The 18,305-nt window shown below is 50.9% G+C and overlaps 1 protein-coding gene across 6 annotated transcripts in view; it reads right to left on the bottom strand.

The window, feature by feature from the left end:
• MYH10 (myosin heavy chain 10) overlaps positions 1–15,949 on the bottom strand; it is a 132,512-nt gene extending 116,563 nt beyond the window's left edge. For 3 of the 6 annotated variants that reach the window (XM_030295421.1, XM_030295422.1, XM_030295420.1), the window contains exons 1-2: positions 15,872–15,949; positions 8,962–9,337 (exon numbers count right to left, since the gene is read on the bottom strand). In XM_030295421.1, the coding sequence (XP_030151281.1) occupies positions 8,962–9,337; positions 15,872–15,930 (435 nt within the window). In that variant the 5' untranslated portion in view covers positions 15,931–15,949. Of the gene's footprint in view, positions 1–8,961; positions 9,338–15,604; positions 15,831–15,871 lie in introns of those variants that run through there. The other 3 variants (XM_030295424.1, XM_032595697.1, XM_030295423.1) reach the window with 3 other exon arrangements.
• Between the last annotated feature and the right edge of the window lie 2,356 nt (positions 15,950–18,305).

Consider the following 18,305-nt stretch of genomic DNA (forward strand, 5'->3'; position numbering starts at 1 on the left):
AACACCTATCACTTACACCTCTGGGGGAGACTCCTTATTTATTTATTTTTTATTTTTCTACTTGAGAGAGAGAGAGAGAGAGAAAAGGAGTGTGAAAGCGGGGGAGGGGGACAGTGGGAGAAGGAAAGAGAATCTTTGTTGTGTTTTTTTTTTTTTTTTTTTAAGAGTGTATAGTTTATGAGGCGCCGGGGTGGCTCAGTCGGTTAAGCGTCCGACTCTAGTTCAGGTCATGATCTCACGGTTTGTGAGTTCGAGCCCCGCGTCGGGCTCTGCGCTGACAGCTCGGAGCCTGGAGCCTGCTTCGGATTCTGCGTCTCCCTCTCTCTCTGCCCCTCCCCCACTTGTGCTCTGTCTCTATCAAAAATAAATAAATGTAAAAAAAAAATTTAGAGTGTATGATTTATTTAAGTTCACGTTAGTTAACCTACAGCATAGTATTAGGTTCAGGGGTAGAACCCAGTGATTCATCACTTATATACAACACCCAGTGCTCATCCCCACAGGGAGAGAAAATGTTAAGCAGGCGCCATGATCAGCACAGAGCCCAATGCTCTAGAGGGCTTGATCCCACGACCCTGTTCGTGACCTGAGTCGAAATCGAGATTGGATGCTCAACTGACTGAGCCACCCAGGCGCCCCTAGACTTCTTTTAAAAAAAAGGGTAGCAGATCAGGAATTAAAGAGAGTGTCACTACAAATTCTACAGAAAATAAGAGTGTATGATGCACAACTTTATGCCAATAAATTTGAAAATTGAGATGAAACAGAGAAATTCCTAGAAAAACACAATTATCAAAACTAACGGAAGAAACTAGAGATCTGAGAAGTTCTACATCTGGTTTTTTTAAAATTTTTTTTAGGTTTATCTTTGAGAGAGAGAGAGAGACAAGAGTGCGAGCAAGGGAGGGGCAGAGAGAGAGAGGGAGACAGAGAATCCGAAGCAGGCTCCAGGCTCCGAGCTGTTGGCACAGAGCCCCACGTGGGGCTTGAACCCACAAACCATGAGATCATGACCTGAGCTGAAGTTGGATGCTCAACAACTGAGCCACCCAGGCGCCCCTGAAAAGTTCTACATCTATTAAAGAAAAACGTGCCTACAAAGAAAACTATAGTTATTTTAAATTTTTTTTTTCAACGTTTATTTATTTTTGGGACAGAGAGAGACAGAGCATGAACGGGGGAGGGGCAGAGAGAGAAGGAGACACAGAATCGGAAACAGGCTTCAAGCTCTGAGCCATCAGCCCAGAGCCTGATGCGGGGCTCGAACTCCCGGACCGCGAGATTGTGACCTGGCTGAAGTCGGATGCTTAACCGACTGCGCCACCCAGGCGCCCCTATAGTTATTTTAAAAAGCAATAACACAAACCCTCTCCAAGCAATATCTGAGAACACACAAAGGTGAGATATTCCCTGATTCATTTCATAAAACCAGCATCACTTGAGAGCAGAATACGACAAGGATATTACAAAACAAGGAAAAATTTAAGCCAATCTCACTCATGAATATAGATGCAAACATCCTACACAAAATATTAGCAAGCAGAATCCAGTATATAAAAAGAATACTTAGCCCTTGCCAGGTTAATTTAACACTCAAAAATATATGTAATTCACCACCATAACAAAATAGCCAGAAAAATCACACTATCATTTCACTCGATGCTGGAAAAAACATTTGACAAGTGACATCCAAACAGGATTTTAAAAATTCATCTATTCAGGATAAAAACTAAGAATAGAAGAATTCCCTTAATCTGATAAAGAATATTAAAAACAAAACAAAATGGAACCAAACCATCATTTTTTTTAAGTTTATTTTTTTTAGTCATCTCTACACCCAACACGGGGCTTGAACTCATAACCCTGAAGTCAAGAGTCATGTGCTCCACTGACGGAGACACCCAGGCACCCCAAAGCAACCATCATTCTTAATGGTGAAATGATGACACTTCTGAGATCAGGAATGACAGACACCGATGATCTCCACTGCTGTTTAACGAATATTTACTGACGGTCCTAGGAAACACAATAAAGCAAATAAAAGAAATGTGCAAGAATTAGAAAGGAAAAAATAAAACTGTCACTATTTGTAGACATATAGAAAATTCGGGGCGCCTGGGTGGCGCAGTCGGTTAAGCGTCCAACTTCAGCCAGGTCACAATCTCGCGGTCCGTGAGTTCGAGCCCCGCGTCAGGCTCTGGGCTGATGGCTCCGAGCCTGGAGCCTGTTTCCGATTCTGTGTCTCCCTCTCTCTCTGCCCCTCCCCCGTTCATGCTCTGTCTCTCTCTGTCCCAAAAATAAATAAACGTTGAAAAAAAAAAATTAAAAAAAAAAAAAAAAAAGAAAATCCAATAGAAATATCCATAGAGGACGCCTGGGTGGCTCAGTCAGTTAAGCGTCCGACTCTCGGTTTTGGCTCAGGTCATGATCTCACGGTTCATGAGTTCGAGCCCCACGCTGGGCTCTGTGCTAATGGTGTGGAGCCTGCTTGGGATTCTCTCTCTCTCCCTTGCTCTCTGCCCTTTCCCCACCTGTGTACTCTCTCTTTTAAAATAAATAGGTAAACAAACAAAAAAGGAATATCCATAGAAAAGTAGAAAAAAACGTAGAAAATCCGAAAGAATCACCAGCTAAACTGTCATGACCAATAAACAATCTTAGTAAGATTTTATTTGTAAGAAATATGACAGGGGCACCTGGGTGGCTCAGTCGGTTAAGCATCCGACTTCAGCTCAGGTCATGATCTCGTGGTTCGTGAGTTCGAGTCCCATGTCAGGTTCTGTGCTGACAGCTCGGAGCCTGGAGCCTGCCTCGGATTCTGTGTCTCCCTCTCTCTCTGCCCCTCCCCTGCCCATGCTCTGTCTCTCTCTCTCTCTCTCAAAAATAAACAAACATTAAAAAAATTTTTTTTAAAACCACGACAACTGTATTTCTACATCATGGCATCCATCAGAAAATGCTAAAACCACGATTTAAGTAGCATCCAAAAAAAAATCAAATACCCCAAAATAAATGTAAGGAGAGCCATCCTGGCCTCCACAGACAGCCATAAAACAGATCATGGAAGATGAAGAACTAAGTAAACAGATACAGCCATGAACTAGAGGATCACATATTGCCAAGATCGTGCTTCTCTCCCCAGCTGATCTACAGAATCAACAAAATCCCAAACAAAATTCCAGCGAGGGTGCATGTGTGTGCATGTGCGTATGTAAAACTGACATACGGTTCTAAAATTATATTGAAATGCAAAAGATGTCACAGCCAAAACCACCCTAAAGAATAACAAAAATGAGGGCACCTACCACACCCGATACCAACACTTAGTCTAAAGACAATGTGATCTTAGCCGGAAGATGGGCACACAGTCCCCCGACACAATTAAGAGCCCACTTAGGAGCACCTGATATGTGACAAGGTGGCACTTTGGAGCACTGGGTCAACTGGACAGCCATCTCACACCACACACAGAATCCGACTCCAAATGGGGCCGAGGCCAACCCCGTGAAATATACCATTACTTTCCCCTCTCAGACCGGGGACTTCTGTCTCCTGCTAGAATCTGCCTAAATCAGGCTTTATCTAGAAACACTGCATGTAGGAGTTACAGATCTGTGTACGCGACCACCCGGGATTCCCACTCCTCACACACCGTACAGAAAGGCACGCCTGTGGGCCCCAGGTACTGGCCCCAAACTGGCAAACACCCATGTCCAAAAGTAGCTGAGTGGATAAACTGGGCCAGAAATCTTACCGTGGAACGTTATGCTAGAACGCTACAACAGGATGAACGAAATATCCCAACCTTTTTCATTTCAGGGCCCCTTTACACTCTTCGAAATGATTAAAGACCCCAGAGACCTTTCATTTTATATAACCAAGCTTTTATAAACATATACCTGTTCATTTCAAAATACCCATTTTAAAATAAATCTCTTCGTTTTAAAATAACGATGCTTGTTAACGTCAACAACGTCTCTGACGAAAATAACCTTACGTTTTCCAAAACGAAAGTGAGAAGGTGGTGCTGCTTTCTATTTTTGCAAATCTTCTGATTGTCTGGCTCGAGAGAAAGTGGCTCGGTTTTCAAATCTGTTTTCGCATTCAATCTGTGGTGCTATGTTGTGTCGGTTGGAGCAAATGAAGAAAATTAGCCTCACACACATAGCTGGTTTGGGAAAGAGAGCCGGAGTTTAACTGCCTTTCCCAGTTACCGTGGAGACTCCCCCTGGATGCTACCCCGAGACTCGACAAGTGAGAATTTCTTCAAGATCAGACGCAACGTGGCACACGTATCCCTGTCGACGAACTTGCATCCTGTTCCTTACGTCAAAATCCAACAGCTTATCTTGCCTGTTGAAAGAGTCTTTAACCCATCCGTGATTCTGTAACTATGTGCACATCATTTGGAAAACGCTGGCTCAGTGAGTTATGATGGCCTTCCAGACGATGCCATTTCATCGTACGCCATTGGGAAAAAAAAATCTGTCATTAATATCGCCCTCTGTCTCATCGGAAAGGGTTGCAAGTGCTGACAGGCCGTCACGTCCACAGGGGTAAACGGGAGTTTCCCCAAATCCGAATTTTCATGCGAAAACTCAGATTCTGGCATTGGCAACAAAGACGATCAACTGTTCCGTCTGAAGGGACGGGGCCGCTTGGTTCATTTCTCTAAAGGTGTCTGCTGAACACCCCAGTTTGAGTAACGGTGGCTTATCTGTGAGTCACAGTCACTCTATCAGATAAAAATTGTGCACTCTTAAAAAAAAAAAAAAATAGCGAGTTCAGTTTGCAACCCATAGAACTACGCCCCTGCCTTTCCCCGCGGTTCAGTATGGAAGTGTTTTATGCATGCTTTACCACCCCATCGCGTGGTATATTCAAAAGACTCCAGGGTTGACATTTCATAAAATCAATGATTTCTCCTGCTTTCTCAAGGGCAGCCTCATGCGACACTGGATTATAATGACTGCTAGCACAGTCTGGGGTCACTGCCTTCCCCCACCATCGCTTCTGTACCTTCAGTACCAACATTGACAGTGAAAGGGGCAAGTAACGTCTTCAGATAATCACGAGAGCCACTTTAACTCATCCATTGGAACAGTCTTAGGGAGACCCTGAGGGTCCACAGGCCGTGCTTTGAGAACTTCTGGATTACACCAACGCAAAGCAATACAGATGAACCTTAAAAATGTGATGCTGAGTGAAGAAACAGACACAAAGACCATCTCCTATGGGATTCGTTCAGGTACAAGTTCGTAAAGAGCAAAAACTACACTATATTGGTTGGGGATGTAGGCTTGGTTGATAAAACACACCGGAGGATCTTAAGACACTTCTCAGGAATTAATAGACAAAGCAGACAAAAACTAGTAAGGAAGATTTAGACAGAATTAAAAAGCTTAGTCCAAGGGCCACACACAGAACCCCCCACCGAACAATAACAGAATTAACGCTCTCACCAGGCCCAGAGAACGCTCATCGAAACTGACGATACACAAGGCACACAGCCAGTCTCCACAAAAAACAAGGAACGGTATTATGTGAACCGTATTCTTTTCAATGCATGCAGCTTAAAAATCAGTAATAAAAAGACAACTTAGAAACCCTGCCTTGCGAAATTTTTAAAGTCTCCTTTTAGGTGGTTCACAGGTTGGACAAGAAATCGTAACGGAAAACAGAAAATATCTAGGGCTGGTGAATAAAAATACCACGCATCAAAAGACGGCGTGTGAGGTGAGCTAAATCAGCAGCAGAGGAGGCATTTACAGGTTTCAGATGGTTTTACTAGGAGAGAGGATGAAGATACGTGACCTGAGGAGGCGGGAGGTCGGGGAGGGTACATTCGACGAAGATACAAGGAAATGACTTAACTAAGCCTGTTGGCAACATAACTCACTCACGTGAATGTGCATTACCGCCGGTCTCCAGAAATGCGTCCAAAAGGTCGCTCCCAACTCCCTACAGTAGTCTGCATCTCAGCTGCTCAATCTCCACCCACTGGTGAATCCCAACACCAAGGACATCTTCCTCACCCTCGTGGATACCCGCAGCCCCACTTTCTTACTGGATCCTTTAAGTTTATGTATTTATTTTGAGAGAGAGAGAGCGGGGAGGGGCAGAGAGAGAGGGAGACAGAGGATCCCAAGCAGGCTCCACGACGCGGGGCTCAAACTCATGAGCCAGGAGATCATGACTGGAGCTAAAGCCAGACGCTTAGCTGACTGAGCCGCCCAGGCGCCCCTCTTACTAGGATTCTTGAAGGTCAAGTGCTCCAGCTTGTCGCTGGCGGGGGCCCTTCCTCCACCCCACTAACCGCAGACACGACTGTCCCAAATTCTGAGCTCTGCTGGGACCTCACTGCTTCGAGATGAACTCAGCTTGTCCTTCTCTAAAGACCAAGGGGGGGCTGCGCTTGGAAAAGAAATTCAGACCTCGCTCAGGTTGTCCCTGAGTTTAGCTGGGAAAGAAAAAAAAAAAAAATCAAACTTACTTGATAAAAGACACTTGCAAACTCTTAGAATCACGGCAAGGAAGGACTACAGAGGAACTCAGGTGTCCTTTCTTCGATTCCTTCCCTTTTACCCAGAATCTTCTTCCCCTTTGAATGTCCCTCCTCTCTCCCACTCGTAGGAAGCTGCGAGGAGGTCGGAGGCGGGGAATCAAGGTAAAGAGGCTGGCAGGAAAGGCGGCTGGCTCCCTTCCACACTGCAGCTCCCCGCACCCCCGGTGTCGCGTTTCCAGCACCAGACAGCACCCGACACTGACCCCTGCTCAAATCTGAGATGTCAGCTGGCGATCTGACAGGTGACATCGGACATCTCACATCGCGACCCACCTCCCTCCTTCGCTCCCTTATTACCCCCAGACCCCTGCAGCCCACTGGACCAGGGAGGAAGGGAAGGGGGACCGTGCAGGCAATGGGTACGATGGCCACGGGTCCCCTGCCTTCCCAGGGCGGGACGGGCCTGCGCCCTGGCAAAACCACAAGCCGGGCCAGGACGTGGTGGCCTCACACGTTCTGCTGTGCAATCCTGGCCAGACCCTCGATGCTGCTCTCCCGTGATGCTCTTACTGGTGACTTCTCTTCCCCAAACCTTTTCCAGTTCAAACCGTCTTCCCAACCGTGGTGGGTGTCCCCCACTTTGCGCCTTACCTCACAGAGACAACAGAAATGGGGGGGGCCGCCAGGCTTGACTGTACTACTCTGGCAAAGGTTGTGGGAGAACCATCCACTCCTCAGATCCTTCCCTGGGCAGCTCCCTCCTATCAGAAAGGTTCCAGCCCTAACGCGACCTTCTCGAAGAGCCCTTCACGGAGCCGCTGCGGAAAGCCACTCTCCCGACTTACTCTATCCCCAGTCCGGTTTCATTTCCTTCTGGGATGTGTCAGAAAGGCAGGGCCCCGGCCTGTCCCCACACCCTCTCCCCAGCACCTAGAACACAGTGTTCAGTAAATAGTCACCAGATAAGCCAATTTCTTTGGGAAAACTAGTTCTGAGTGACCAAGTGCCCCGGGAGCACACCCACCCCCCTCGCACAAAACCATGGCCCTCGTGGGGCACATGGGCGGCTCCGTCGGTTGAGCATCCGACTTCGGCTCAGGTCGTGATTCTCGCAGTTTGTGAGTTTGAGCCCGCAACGGGCTCTGTGCTGACAGCTCAGAGCCTGCTTCAGATCCTGTCTCTCTGTCTCTCTGCCCCTCCCCCGTGCTCTCTCTCCCCCCTAAAAATAAACATTAAAAAAAAGAAACTCAACCGCTCTCTTCCCAACTCAGACCTTTACGAAATCAACTTTTCCCTCTGCTTTGTTTTATCCTGAATCAAAGCTCTCTAGAGCCTTCATTAAGCCACTGCCGCCCTGTGTCTACTATCCCCTCAAGCTTTTTTTTTTTTTTTTGGTCATTCTAGAGCTTCTCGGGTATCTGGCTTGCGTTTTTCTGCTCTCCCTTATCCCTTAGTATTTTTAGTAACTCTTTCCACATGGTCAGTGACATCGTCAGTGACTGCAACACACGCTGACCACAGGGCAACCCCGGCCTCAGTCTCGTCCTGGCTTCCTCTTAAAAACCTCAGTCCGACTCCGGCTCAGGTCGTGATCTCGTGGTTCAGGAGTTCGAGCCCCACATCGGGCTTGCTGCTGTCAGCACAGAGCCTGCTTCGGATCCTCTGTCCCTCCCCGGCTCGTGCTCTCTCTTGCCCTCAAAAATAAATAAAACATTAAAAAAAAACAAAAACAAAACTTCTCAGTCTCCATTTTTCCCACCAGCCTGCACTCGGTAACTCGGTTGCCCTCACTCCTCACGGAATCCTCTGTGCTGGCAGGGCCCTGTGCTCCAAGCTCCTGGACACACACGGACTTCCCGCGGGTCTGCGGTCTGGATCCTACTATTAACGCAATTCTCACCCCACATCCAACGCCCCGGTCTTCCTCCCACACGCTCTCCTGATCTCATCGTACTCCAGCAAACCACTACGAAAGTCTTCAACTACCACGTGAGTATATTTAATCGCAGGTTGGATTATTTAAAATCACGCATTAAGGGGTGCCTGGGGGGCTCAGTCAGTTAAACGTCCGACTTCGGCTCAGGTCACGATCTCACGGTCCGTGAGTTCGAGCCCTGTGTCGGGCTCTGCGCGGACAGCTCGGAGCCTGGAGCCTGCTTCGGATTCTGTGTCTCCCCCTCTCTCTAGCCTTCCCCTGGTTGTGCTCCCTCTTTCAAAAATAAAGAAACATTTTAAAAAATAAATTAAAAATAATAAAATAAAATTACACGCTAAGATACAAAGGAATGGGAGACTTGGGTAAGCAAGAGGCGGCCTTTCTATCTGTAACACGGACAGTCACGTTAAACAGAGAGCGCGGGTACTGCACGTTCTCATTTGGCTCCCACGACGGCAGGTGCAATTTACTTGAATTCCCAGCCACCACCTCCCACGATCACGTGGCCGGAAATACTCACGTAGATAAGTCCTGAATAGTAGCGGTCCTTCAGGTTGTGTAACACAGAAGCTTCGTTCAAGCACGTCAATTCCGCCATATCCTCCACCTTGGAAAACTTAGGTGGGTTCATCTTCTGGATGTCATCTTTGTTGACCATCGCCTTCTTTCCGTTCTCGGCCAACTCCACCATGACCTCATCTCCCCGCTCTTCCTTGATACTGGCTGCCTCGAAACCATGGCGTTCCGACGGGATCCACACTAGCTTTTTAGCCGTCCAGTCGGCCTGAGTGGCGGGGTTGTAGATGACCGCTCTGTCCACAAAGAGGTACCTCTCTGGGTCTTCGAGTCCGGCTCTCTGGGCCATTGTAAACAGAAGGATCCAAGAGCAATTGCCTCTAGGAGAGGAAGACGAGGAGGAGGACAAGGTTAGGTGTTTACAAATACTGGACAACTCACAGATTTTACTCCTCTGAGGAACTTAAATCAAAACCTTTGGCCGACGGGAAGCATCAACGGTAGCAGAGGCGCTGGGGCCATCCCCTTCACGGCCACGCTAACCGGGCATCCAAAGTAAATGTCAGGGGTGACCACAAACTAGGAGCCCTCAAGACATGCCCTCTGTTACCAAGGGCTGAAAACCAAGCAGGGGGAAGAGGCCGAGTTCCTGCGGGACTTCCCCCCCCCGCCGCCCCACCTCATCTCTTCTCTCGCCCCCGCCACAAATTAAACAGGGAGTCAAGAAGGCAAAGGAGAATGAAGACAAGGAAAGCAGAGACTCCTGATGAAAGGTCACGGAGGTGGTGCCTGAATTACGGTGGCCATGGGGACAGAGCTACAAAAGGCACAGTAGCTGCTAAACAGTAAACCATCAAGGGGCGCCTGGGCGGCTCAGTCGGTTAAGTGTCTGACTTTGGCTCAGGTCACGATCTCACGGGGAGTTCGAGCCCCACATCTGGCGGTGCACTGACCACTCAGAGCCTGGAGCCTGCTTCGGATTCTGTGCACCCCCCCCCCCCCGCCCCTTCCCTGCTCGCGTGCTGTCTCTGTCTCTCAAAAAAAAAAAAAAAAAAAAGAATAAACGTTAAAAAAAATTTTTTTAAAGAAAAAAGCACGTTCTTTCAAATCAGGTTAGGAGTTAGTCTAGAACATTCGTGATTTTCACAATTAATGTATCTTAAGACCTAACGGGTTGACTCAACACCCATCTGCCATTGGTTCATACTGAGCCGTCGGCCATGGCTCCATACATGCCCCTCTCAGCTGCGTCTCGTCCTATCCTTGTCCCCCTGACTTTCCGGATCAAATGACGGGATTTTACAGTCATCACTCACCTTTCCGATGTGACTCATCACTCCTGCCTGACAATATCTTTGTGGAATCTGACGCCACCATTAAACACTTTTGTTATTACCCCAAATTCCAGGTTATTACAAATCCCAGAAGTATGGTCTCCATGACCTCGTCCAAATCAACCCAAGAAGCCAACTGAGTAACTCTTCTTGCTCTATCACATCTTCCCAGTTTTTGCCTCCCCCACAAAACGATGGGGGTTCTTAGTAGGCAAAAGACAGAAAGCTGCAAGGCCAATCATGGAGTAGTCCAGGGCCGCCTGGCTGGCTCAGTCGGTGGGGCGGGCGACTCCTGATCGCAGGGTTGGGAGTCTGAGCCCCACTCTGGGTATGGAGATTACTTAAACATAAAATCTCAAAAGAAAAGCAGTCCAAAGTTGTTAAGAGGCTCTTAACCTTGGGTCCACAAATTTCAAGCTCTGTGAAATCACCGAAATGGTACAAAAACGTACATTTCAGAAATTATTTGTCCTAAGGCAACGCATCACAAACATGCACGCCCCAGAGGCTGGTTCTCAAACTTTGGCGGGTGCAGCACGCAAAAGGCTTGCTGGAGCCCCATCCCAGAGTCCCCAGTTCAGCGGGTCCGGGGCGGAGCCTGGTAATTTGCATTTCTAACAACTTCCCAGACGCAGCTGGTCCTGGCTTCCCCCCCCCCCCCTTTGAGAACCATCACTCCTTAGTTCTCCGGTTGCCATGGTGAGCCACTGGCGTTAACAGGTATGCTGGCATAGAAACAAAGGTTGACACCCAATGTTCTAGACTAATTCTTAACCTGATTTAAAACGTATATGCTACCATTTTGAAAATCATGGACTTGAGTAAAACAAAAATCAGAAAACAAGACGAAACAAACGAACAAAAAAAAAAAATCACAAAAGATGTAGCATTAAGACTTCTCCAAACAAAAATGCTAACATGTTTTAGAGTTCAACTTGTATTTGCCTTCTTTGGCATTCACGTGCAGGGGGGCCATACAGTACAGAAACTTTTCACGGGGATCATGTACAGTCTGAAGAATGGTTTCCAACGCCCATCATCACCTCCAGGGACCGGCTTTCGTAAGACCAGTAACACGCTTTCTGTCTTTGCAACGTATACTTTGCAAACGGCTAAGAAGGGAGCCATGGCACTGAGGGGGGAATCGTCCAAGGTCAATCTGGACCCGGACAAGAGGACACACACCCCACCTTTACAAATGGCAGCCTTTTGAAAGAGAAAATATCCCACCCTAACAAAATATGGCAACAAGTTACTCTCATGATTAAGAGATATGAACTGGATATCCCACATGACACCTAGGAAGTGGTCTCGCTTCTCGTAGGCGCGTGCGTGCACAAATTTCTGTAATTGGCATGTAATTACATTGGGCATGTAATTATATGCTTAAGTTGAGTGGGTGGCTATAAATTAGAATAGCTTAACAGGTCATTTCTGCAGCAGACCCTTTTTTTTTTTTTTTTTTAAAGTAAATTATATACTTAAAAATTAGTTTGCCGAATCGGTGCATTTTATTTTATTTTCTTAAGTTTATTTATTTTGAGAGAGACAGAGAGAGCGCAAGTGGGGCAGGAGCAGAGACAGAGAGGGAGAACCAACTCGGGGCTTAAACTCATGAACCGTGAGATCACAACCTGAGCCAAAATCAAGAGTTAGACGCTTATTGGACTGAGCTACCCAAGTGCCACCCCAAATTGGTACATTTTAAATTTATCTGTATTTTTTCTAGGTGAGGAAATGATTGTCATGTAAGGTGGGGGAAAACAATAGATCACAAAAATGTTAATTATAAAATGCTCCTGATGTTGTGGGGGAAATTTACATACGCACTTTTTTTTTTTAAAAGGGAACAGATAATGAATTAAAAACAGATAATAAGTGGATAAATAGGAACAGATACACATTGAATCTTCACTGGATAGTGAGATTACAAATTACTTCCACTTTTCCAGAGTTTCCTACAAGTAATTAGATGCTGAGCGGACCGGACCGTTTCCTGTTCCTGGCTGTATGGTGAGCACTTAGCCGCTTCCGGGGGCCACAGGACACTGACCAAGTATCACAGGCGTGGTCCCTACCCTCATCGTGACCTTCACCTTCTCCACAACCCAAAACCTACCATTCCTCCCAATCCTGACCCAAATGCGGCCCTCTGAGAAGTTCTTTTTCAGGTCAATCTGGCAACTTAATCCTTCTCGTCCTCACATTTTCGACTGCTCTCCTGGCATTCTTGGTGCTCTCCCTGCACTCTAGCAGAGGGCTGAGCAGGTAGTAGGGACTCAGGCTGCTGAGTCTGATCGAGTTCGGGCGGCCAGCGAGGAGGCTGTGTTCATTTTAACTCCATTCCTTCGTACCTTTGGTCCCCAATCTTGAGAATACTGCTATTTAACGGTGAACCCACTCCCAAAAGCCTAGTCTGCGGCAGGGAGAACAGCACAATTTTTAAAAATAGCAAACACTGCTCTCTATCGTTAATTACGGCCGGGCACTATTCTTTCTACATGGTTTACCTTTACCGACTCTCAATCCTCACAAACCATCTTTACAGATGAAGACGCTAAGGTGGAGAGAAAGCCGATAACCAGTGCAAGGTCGCGGATGTCACAAGCAGCAGAGCTGGGGTTAACCTCAGAGTCCCAGCCAGGTGACCGGGGGTGTTCTGAAGGGCATGAAATATGCTCCACGCTGCCTCTCCACCAAATAAAAATCCTATCGATTCCGGTTTCAAGAAGGCAGGCTCAGCAATTGAATACACTAGCACAATCCCGCAAAGGCTTTACGTTTAATAGGAAAAGAAAAACCCACTTATACTTAGGAGAAAAGGGAATGAAGAAGAAGCTCTTTGCAACAGACAGAAAGATAACTGGAAGGTGTTTGGAATCATCTGGAATAACTGGCTAATTGTAGCGAAGTCATTGATCTGTAGACGAAGGAACCACCTACTGAGCCAAAGCCCCATCCCCTTGACTGGATTTAGACACACACACACCCTTCCCACGGCCATTTTTTACTTCCAGCGAAATGCCACCCAGCAAACTTCTCAGCTGCCTCCCGGCACCTACTATAGGCACAGAGATGGGAAAACAACTCAATTTTGTGAAGATCTTACGCGCACCTACTATAGGCACAGAGATGGGAAAACAACTCAATTTTGTGAAGATCTTACGCACGCCAAGCCAAACAACGATGGATACATTATCTGTGACAGCACATCCCTCTAGAACAGATCAACTAAAACAGAATTGTCCCACCTGGTTTAACACCCCCACTGAGGCGACTTCACCTTACAGGCACGTGGGAACCTATTAATGCGCCAAAAATGCCGCGGAACCAAATGAGCACGTCCCCAAACCAAACGCAAAAGGGCACCCGCTATCTGTGGCCCGCACCTTCTCTCTGCTAACACCTTCCCGCTGGGTGTGGAGGCAACCCCAGGAATTTCAATGCTTCCCATTCGCTGAGAAAGTCCACCAAATGCTGAAGCATACAGTCTCCCCCTCCCCGCACGACGTGCCCTTCAGAATTTCCTCCAGCTCGCCTTTCATTCTGTCTGTCTTCATTGTGATGATTTCCCCAAGGAGCCCAAATAAAAAGCCAACCTCTGGGGTCACATCCCTTTGCTGCAAAAGCTCGGGCTGCACACCGCCCGATTACACCATATGCTTTCTCCAGATAAGGCCAGGGAAGAACCGAATTTGAGACACAGAAGTAAAAGGATGCATAAAATAAAATGGCCACTTTTTCAGAATCCGAGACAGACGGGGGCATACTTCAACGTCAAAAGCATGAGACTAAGAGAATACTTGGTAAGGGCAGACTGATGAAGGAAATAAAACAATAAATAGATTAAAGTTTTCCAGAGTGAGGTGCTATCGAGAATAATGAAGCCTGCCTCAGAGAATCTTCAGTTCCCAGCATTTAAAAAAAAAAAATCTCAGCAAAGCCAAAGTATTATATTTAGTATATTATATTATTGGGCAAAAACAGCAGCCTTTGTTCCGTTCGCAGGCTGGAGCTACCCCGCCTGCTCTCCCCTACCCCACCCCACCCCACCCCAGCCACCCCACCCCCTTGCATCCACCGCAGTGGTCTTGAACGGAGCCGCAGAGGCCCCAGAAACAGATAACGGTCACAGGCAGAGGCCACGCCACCCAGCTGAGCCCAGACCCGCCGAGCGACCAGCCTCCCTCCCCAGGCCCCGGCTCCCGGGCCGGCCGGCCGGGCCGGGGGGCCTCCCGGGTCCCCCCGAGCCGCACCCGCCCACCGCAGGCCCACAAAGCCCCCGCGAACGCCGCGACTCGGCGGCTTCCACTCCCCTCCGACCCCATTCCAGGCCCATTTCATGGGCTCAGGGTGTGACCCCAGCTGCAGAAGGCCAGCCAGAGAGTCCGCGGCGAGCCGTGCCCGGATCGCTTACACAATAAAGGGATCCCGAGGCGAGGGCTGACCCTCCCCCCGGCCGCCCTGCCGCAGCGCGCCCCCGCCGCATTTCCCGCCTCGCCCCCCACCCCGCCCCGGGCCTCGCCGCGCGTCCGGCCTCGGCCCCCCGCGGCCCCCCGCCCGCGCTCCTGCCCCACGGCCACGGCGGAGTCCACCCACCCCTCCGCGCGCCGGCGGCCGGCTCGGACCCTCGCCCGCCGCGCGCTGCCCGGGCCGTGCGGAGGGGCCCCTGCCCTCCGGGCCCCCCACCCCTCGGGGCCGGGAGCGCCGCCGGCCTTCCGAGCCCTGCGAACCCTCTACCGCACCCGGGCTGCCGGGCCGGCCTAATCCGCCCGGGAACCCACCCAGGAGCCGGCCCTTCTTGTCCGGCGCCCCCCACCCACACCCAGGATCGCGCTTTCCAGCCCGCACCGCGGCTCCCTCCCCTCGCGGGACCCCCGGGGCCTCCACCGGAGCTCTAGGCCTCCCGACCCCCGTGCCCCACGGATCCCACACACCGAGGACCAGGTCCCTGCATCCCCACCCCCGGATTGCCATCCCCAGCCCCCCCCCCAAGGGTCGTCCCCCCCCGGCACACCCAGGCCGCGATCCTTGCAGGGGTCTGAAGCTCCAGGACCCTATTCCTCGACTCTCCAGAGAGCTCTCCACCCACCGGGGTCGGTTCCCTCCGCACCCCCCGCCAGGGCCGGTCCCCGCACGAATCTCCGGCTCCGCAGCACCAGCCCTCCACCCAGCGCCCCCTCGGTCTTCTCCGTGCTCCCGCCTCCCACAGGCGCCCCGCACCCTTCCCCCGGCCCGGGACCCTTCCCTCCCCCACCGCCGTGTCCCCGCCCGCGGCCGCCGCGTTCGGACCCGGGCCGCCGCACCTCTCACCTTCAGCCGAAGATGGTGGCGCCGGCGCACGTCCCCAGCCGAGACCACAGATCCGGCCCCTCAGTCCCAAACCCACCGCTGCCTCCGCCGGGCTCCTTTAGCACTGCCGCTCGGGGCTGCCCCACCCACTCCCACCCTCATTGGGCCAGCTCCACGCCCGTCACCGCCGCCCCCAGACCCACTGGTCCGTTTGCGCGCCCATCTCCAAGGGAAGACGTTAGCAACCCGAACGAAGCTACCTTCCCGAGGTCCGCTCCCTCCACCCACCTGGAATGATGCTCATTGGCTCCCGCTCCCAGCCCAGGCCGCCGGGGCCGCAGTCTCATAGGCTGTCCCGCACGCCCGTCACAGATTCCGGGAGGTGCGGCCGGGGCAGCCGCGGGCGATTGGCTGGCGCCCGCGGAGACGGACAGCCGGGGCCGGCCGGGAGCCCGCGAGCCCGCGGAGCAGCGGCTGCGGACCCCGCGGGGGCCCGGGCCGTGCGGACGCCGGGGCAGGTGTGCCGCGGCGGGGAGCCCCGAGCCGCGCCCGGACGCGCCTCGCCCGGCGTCGGGCCGACGCGGCAGCCCACTCGGGCGCCTCGCCGCGCCCTCTCCGTGCCGCAGCCGGCGTGCCCCGCAGCCGCACCGGCTCCCACCGCCGAACCGCGGGCCCCCGGCGCTGCCTGCAGGGGCGGGGCCCGAGCGCGGTCCACAGGCCTTACGTCACCCCCGGCGCTGCTGCGGGGGGGCGGGGGCCGCGGCTCTGCGGCTCACCTGCAGTGGGGGGAGGGGGCGGGGCCCCGGGCGGCTCTGCCCATGCGCGCGGGCGCCGCCGGGGGCCCCGGGCCGCGGGCCGCGCCGCAGCCGCCGTCGCGATCCCGGGCGGCCTTCTCCGCTGCCGCAGTTGGGGTGTTTGCGCGGGGAGGGGCCTCGCTCCCTACCCGGGCTCCTGGCTGGGGCTGAGATCCCAGAACAAGACGCGAGCCCGCCTAGGAGAGAAGACTCGGGAAAAGGACGTTCGTTCACCTCACTCATTCGTTCTTTGCTTCATTCATTCATCACAAGGCGCCCCCTGTCCAATCCCCTAGCGCCTGTAAGCTCTTCGGAGGCCTCAGAAGACTTTGGAGAACTGGAGGGGGCGGGTTGGGGGGAGGGGGAGGCTCCAAAATAAGGAAAGGAAACTGGAAAAATTGAAGCTAATAAATATTTAATATCTGAAATATCTGCAGCATCCAGGCAACTGTAACATGACTTACATAATTACATACAACAGAGTTTAAGTCACAAGAGCAAAACGAATTACTTGTTCTGCCGAAAAGTGCAAATCATCAAAAGCCCTTTCCCAAATTTTTAGAGCAAAATGCAGTTATTTAATGTTGGCGATGGGTGCGTTGCAATACGTGTGATGTAAGTGGGTAAGCCTAGGAAACTTGCAGTCTGGTTAAAAAAAAAAAAAAGTGAATAAAGCAAAAAAAACAAGGCAGGAAATGATAAGGAAGGGTTGGCTGGTGGAATTCAGAGAGGGCTCCAAGAGGCCTCTGAGCGCAGTCCTTCCGGGGGGGAAGTCGGAATCAGGTCCTGTGTCCTTTGTCCTAGTGCATCTGGTTCCCCACCCCCCACCAGGCCCCTGGGGTAAGCCGCTCCTTGTCCAGGTGACTTGTGACTTGGCTTCATGAAGAGGTCTGCCCTTAATGCAGTCTGCACGGGGAGTACAGGTTAACTGTGCAAAAGACGCGAACGACATTCCTCTTCTGAATGTTTAAGCGTGTTCAGAGACTCCACTGGTCATTTCTGGTCATTTCTGAATGCAGTGTGCCACGCCTAGAGCATTCATGCACAGACAACCCTGTTAGCCACCAAGTCTGTAGTTTCCCACAATTTTTTTAAACGTTATTTATTTTTCAGAGACAGAGACAGAGCACGAGTGGGGGAGGGGCAGCGAGCAAGGGAGACACAGAATCTCAAACAGGCTCCAGGCTCCGAGCTGTCAGCCCAGAGCCCCATGCGGGGCTCAAACCCACAAACTGTGAGATCATGACCTGAGCTGAAGTCGACGCTCGCTCAACTGACTGAGCCACCCAGACGCCCCCCACGTTTTTTTTAAATTAATTAATTTTTTTTTTTTGCGGGGGTGGGGGAGGGACAGAGGGAGAGAGAGAATCCCAAGCAGGCTCTACGATGTCAGCACAGAGCCTGACTCGCTGCTCGGATCTCATGAACAGAGAGATCATGACCTGAGCTGAAATCGAGTCGGTCGCTTAAGGGACTAAGCCTCCCAGGTACCGCTTCCCACAATTTTAAAACAAACTCAGTGGATCCTCATCAGAAGGCAGGAAACTCACCAGAATTAAATGTCACAAGGATGTTAGTCTTAATGAGAAATCATTATCAAAGAGAATGTTCCCAAATGTATCTTTCTATAGCCCCGGCGACTCTCCAAACATTTAGACCTGATGTTTTTAACTGCCTGCTGGAAATCTGTACTTGGGGGAGAGGGAAACCGCAAAGCAGCAAGTCTTAAAGCTCTTTTCTTCCTATTTCCATTTCACCCCACCACCCAGGCTCACCCTCTCTCCAACTTCCCTTTGTCTGTTAATGGAAGCAGCCTTGAAACCCCTGATCCCTTCCTCTCCCTGGCTCCAATATCATGTCCCTCCTACCTCTATCATCCAACCAGCCAGGCTTCTCCCCCATGGAGCTGTATTCCAGAATCTGCTGCC

This window comes from Lynx canadensis, chromosome E1, assembly GCF_007474595.2.
Source record: "Lynx canadensis isolate LIC74 chromosome E1, mLynCan4.pri.v2, whole genome shotgun sequence".
Taxonomy (NCBI): domain Eukaryota; kingdom Metazoa; phylum Chordata; class Mammalia; order Carnivora; family Felidae; genus Lynx; species Lynx canadensis.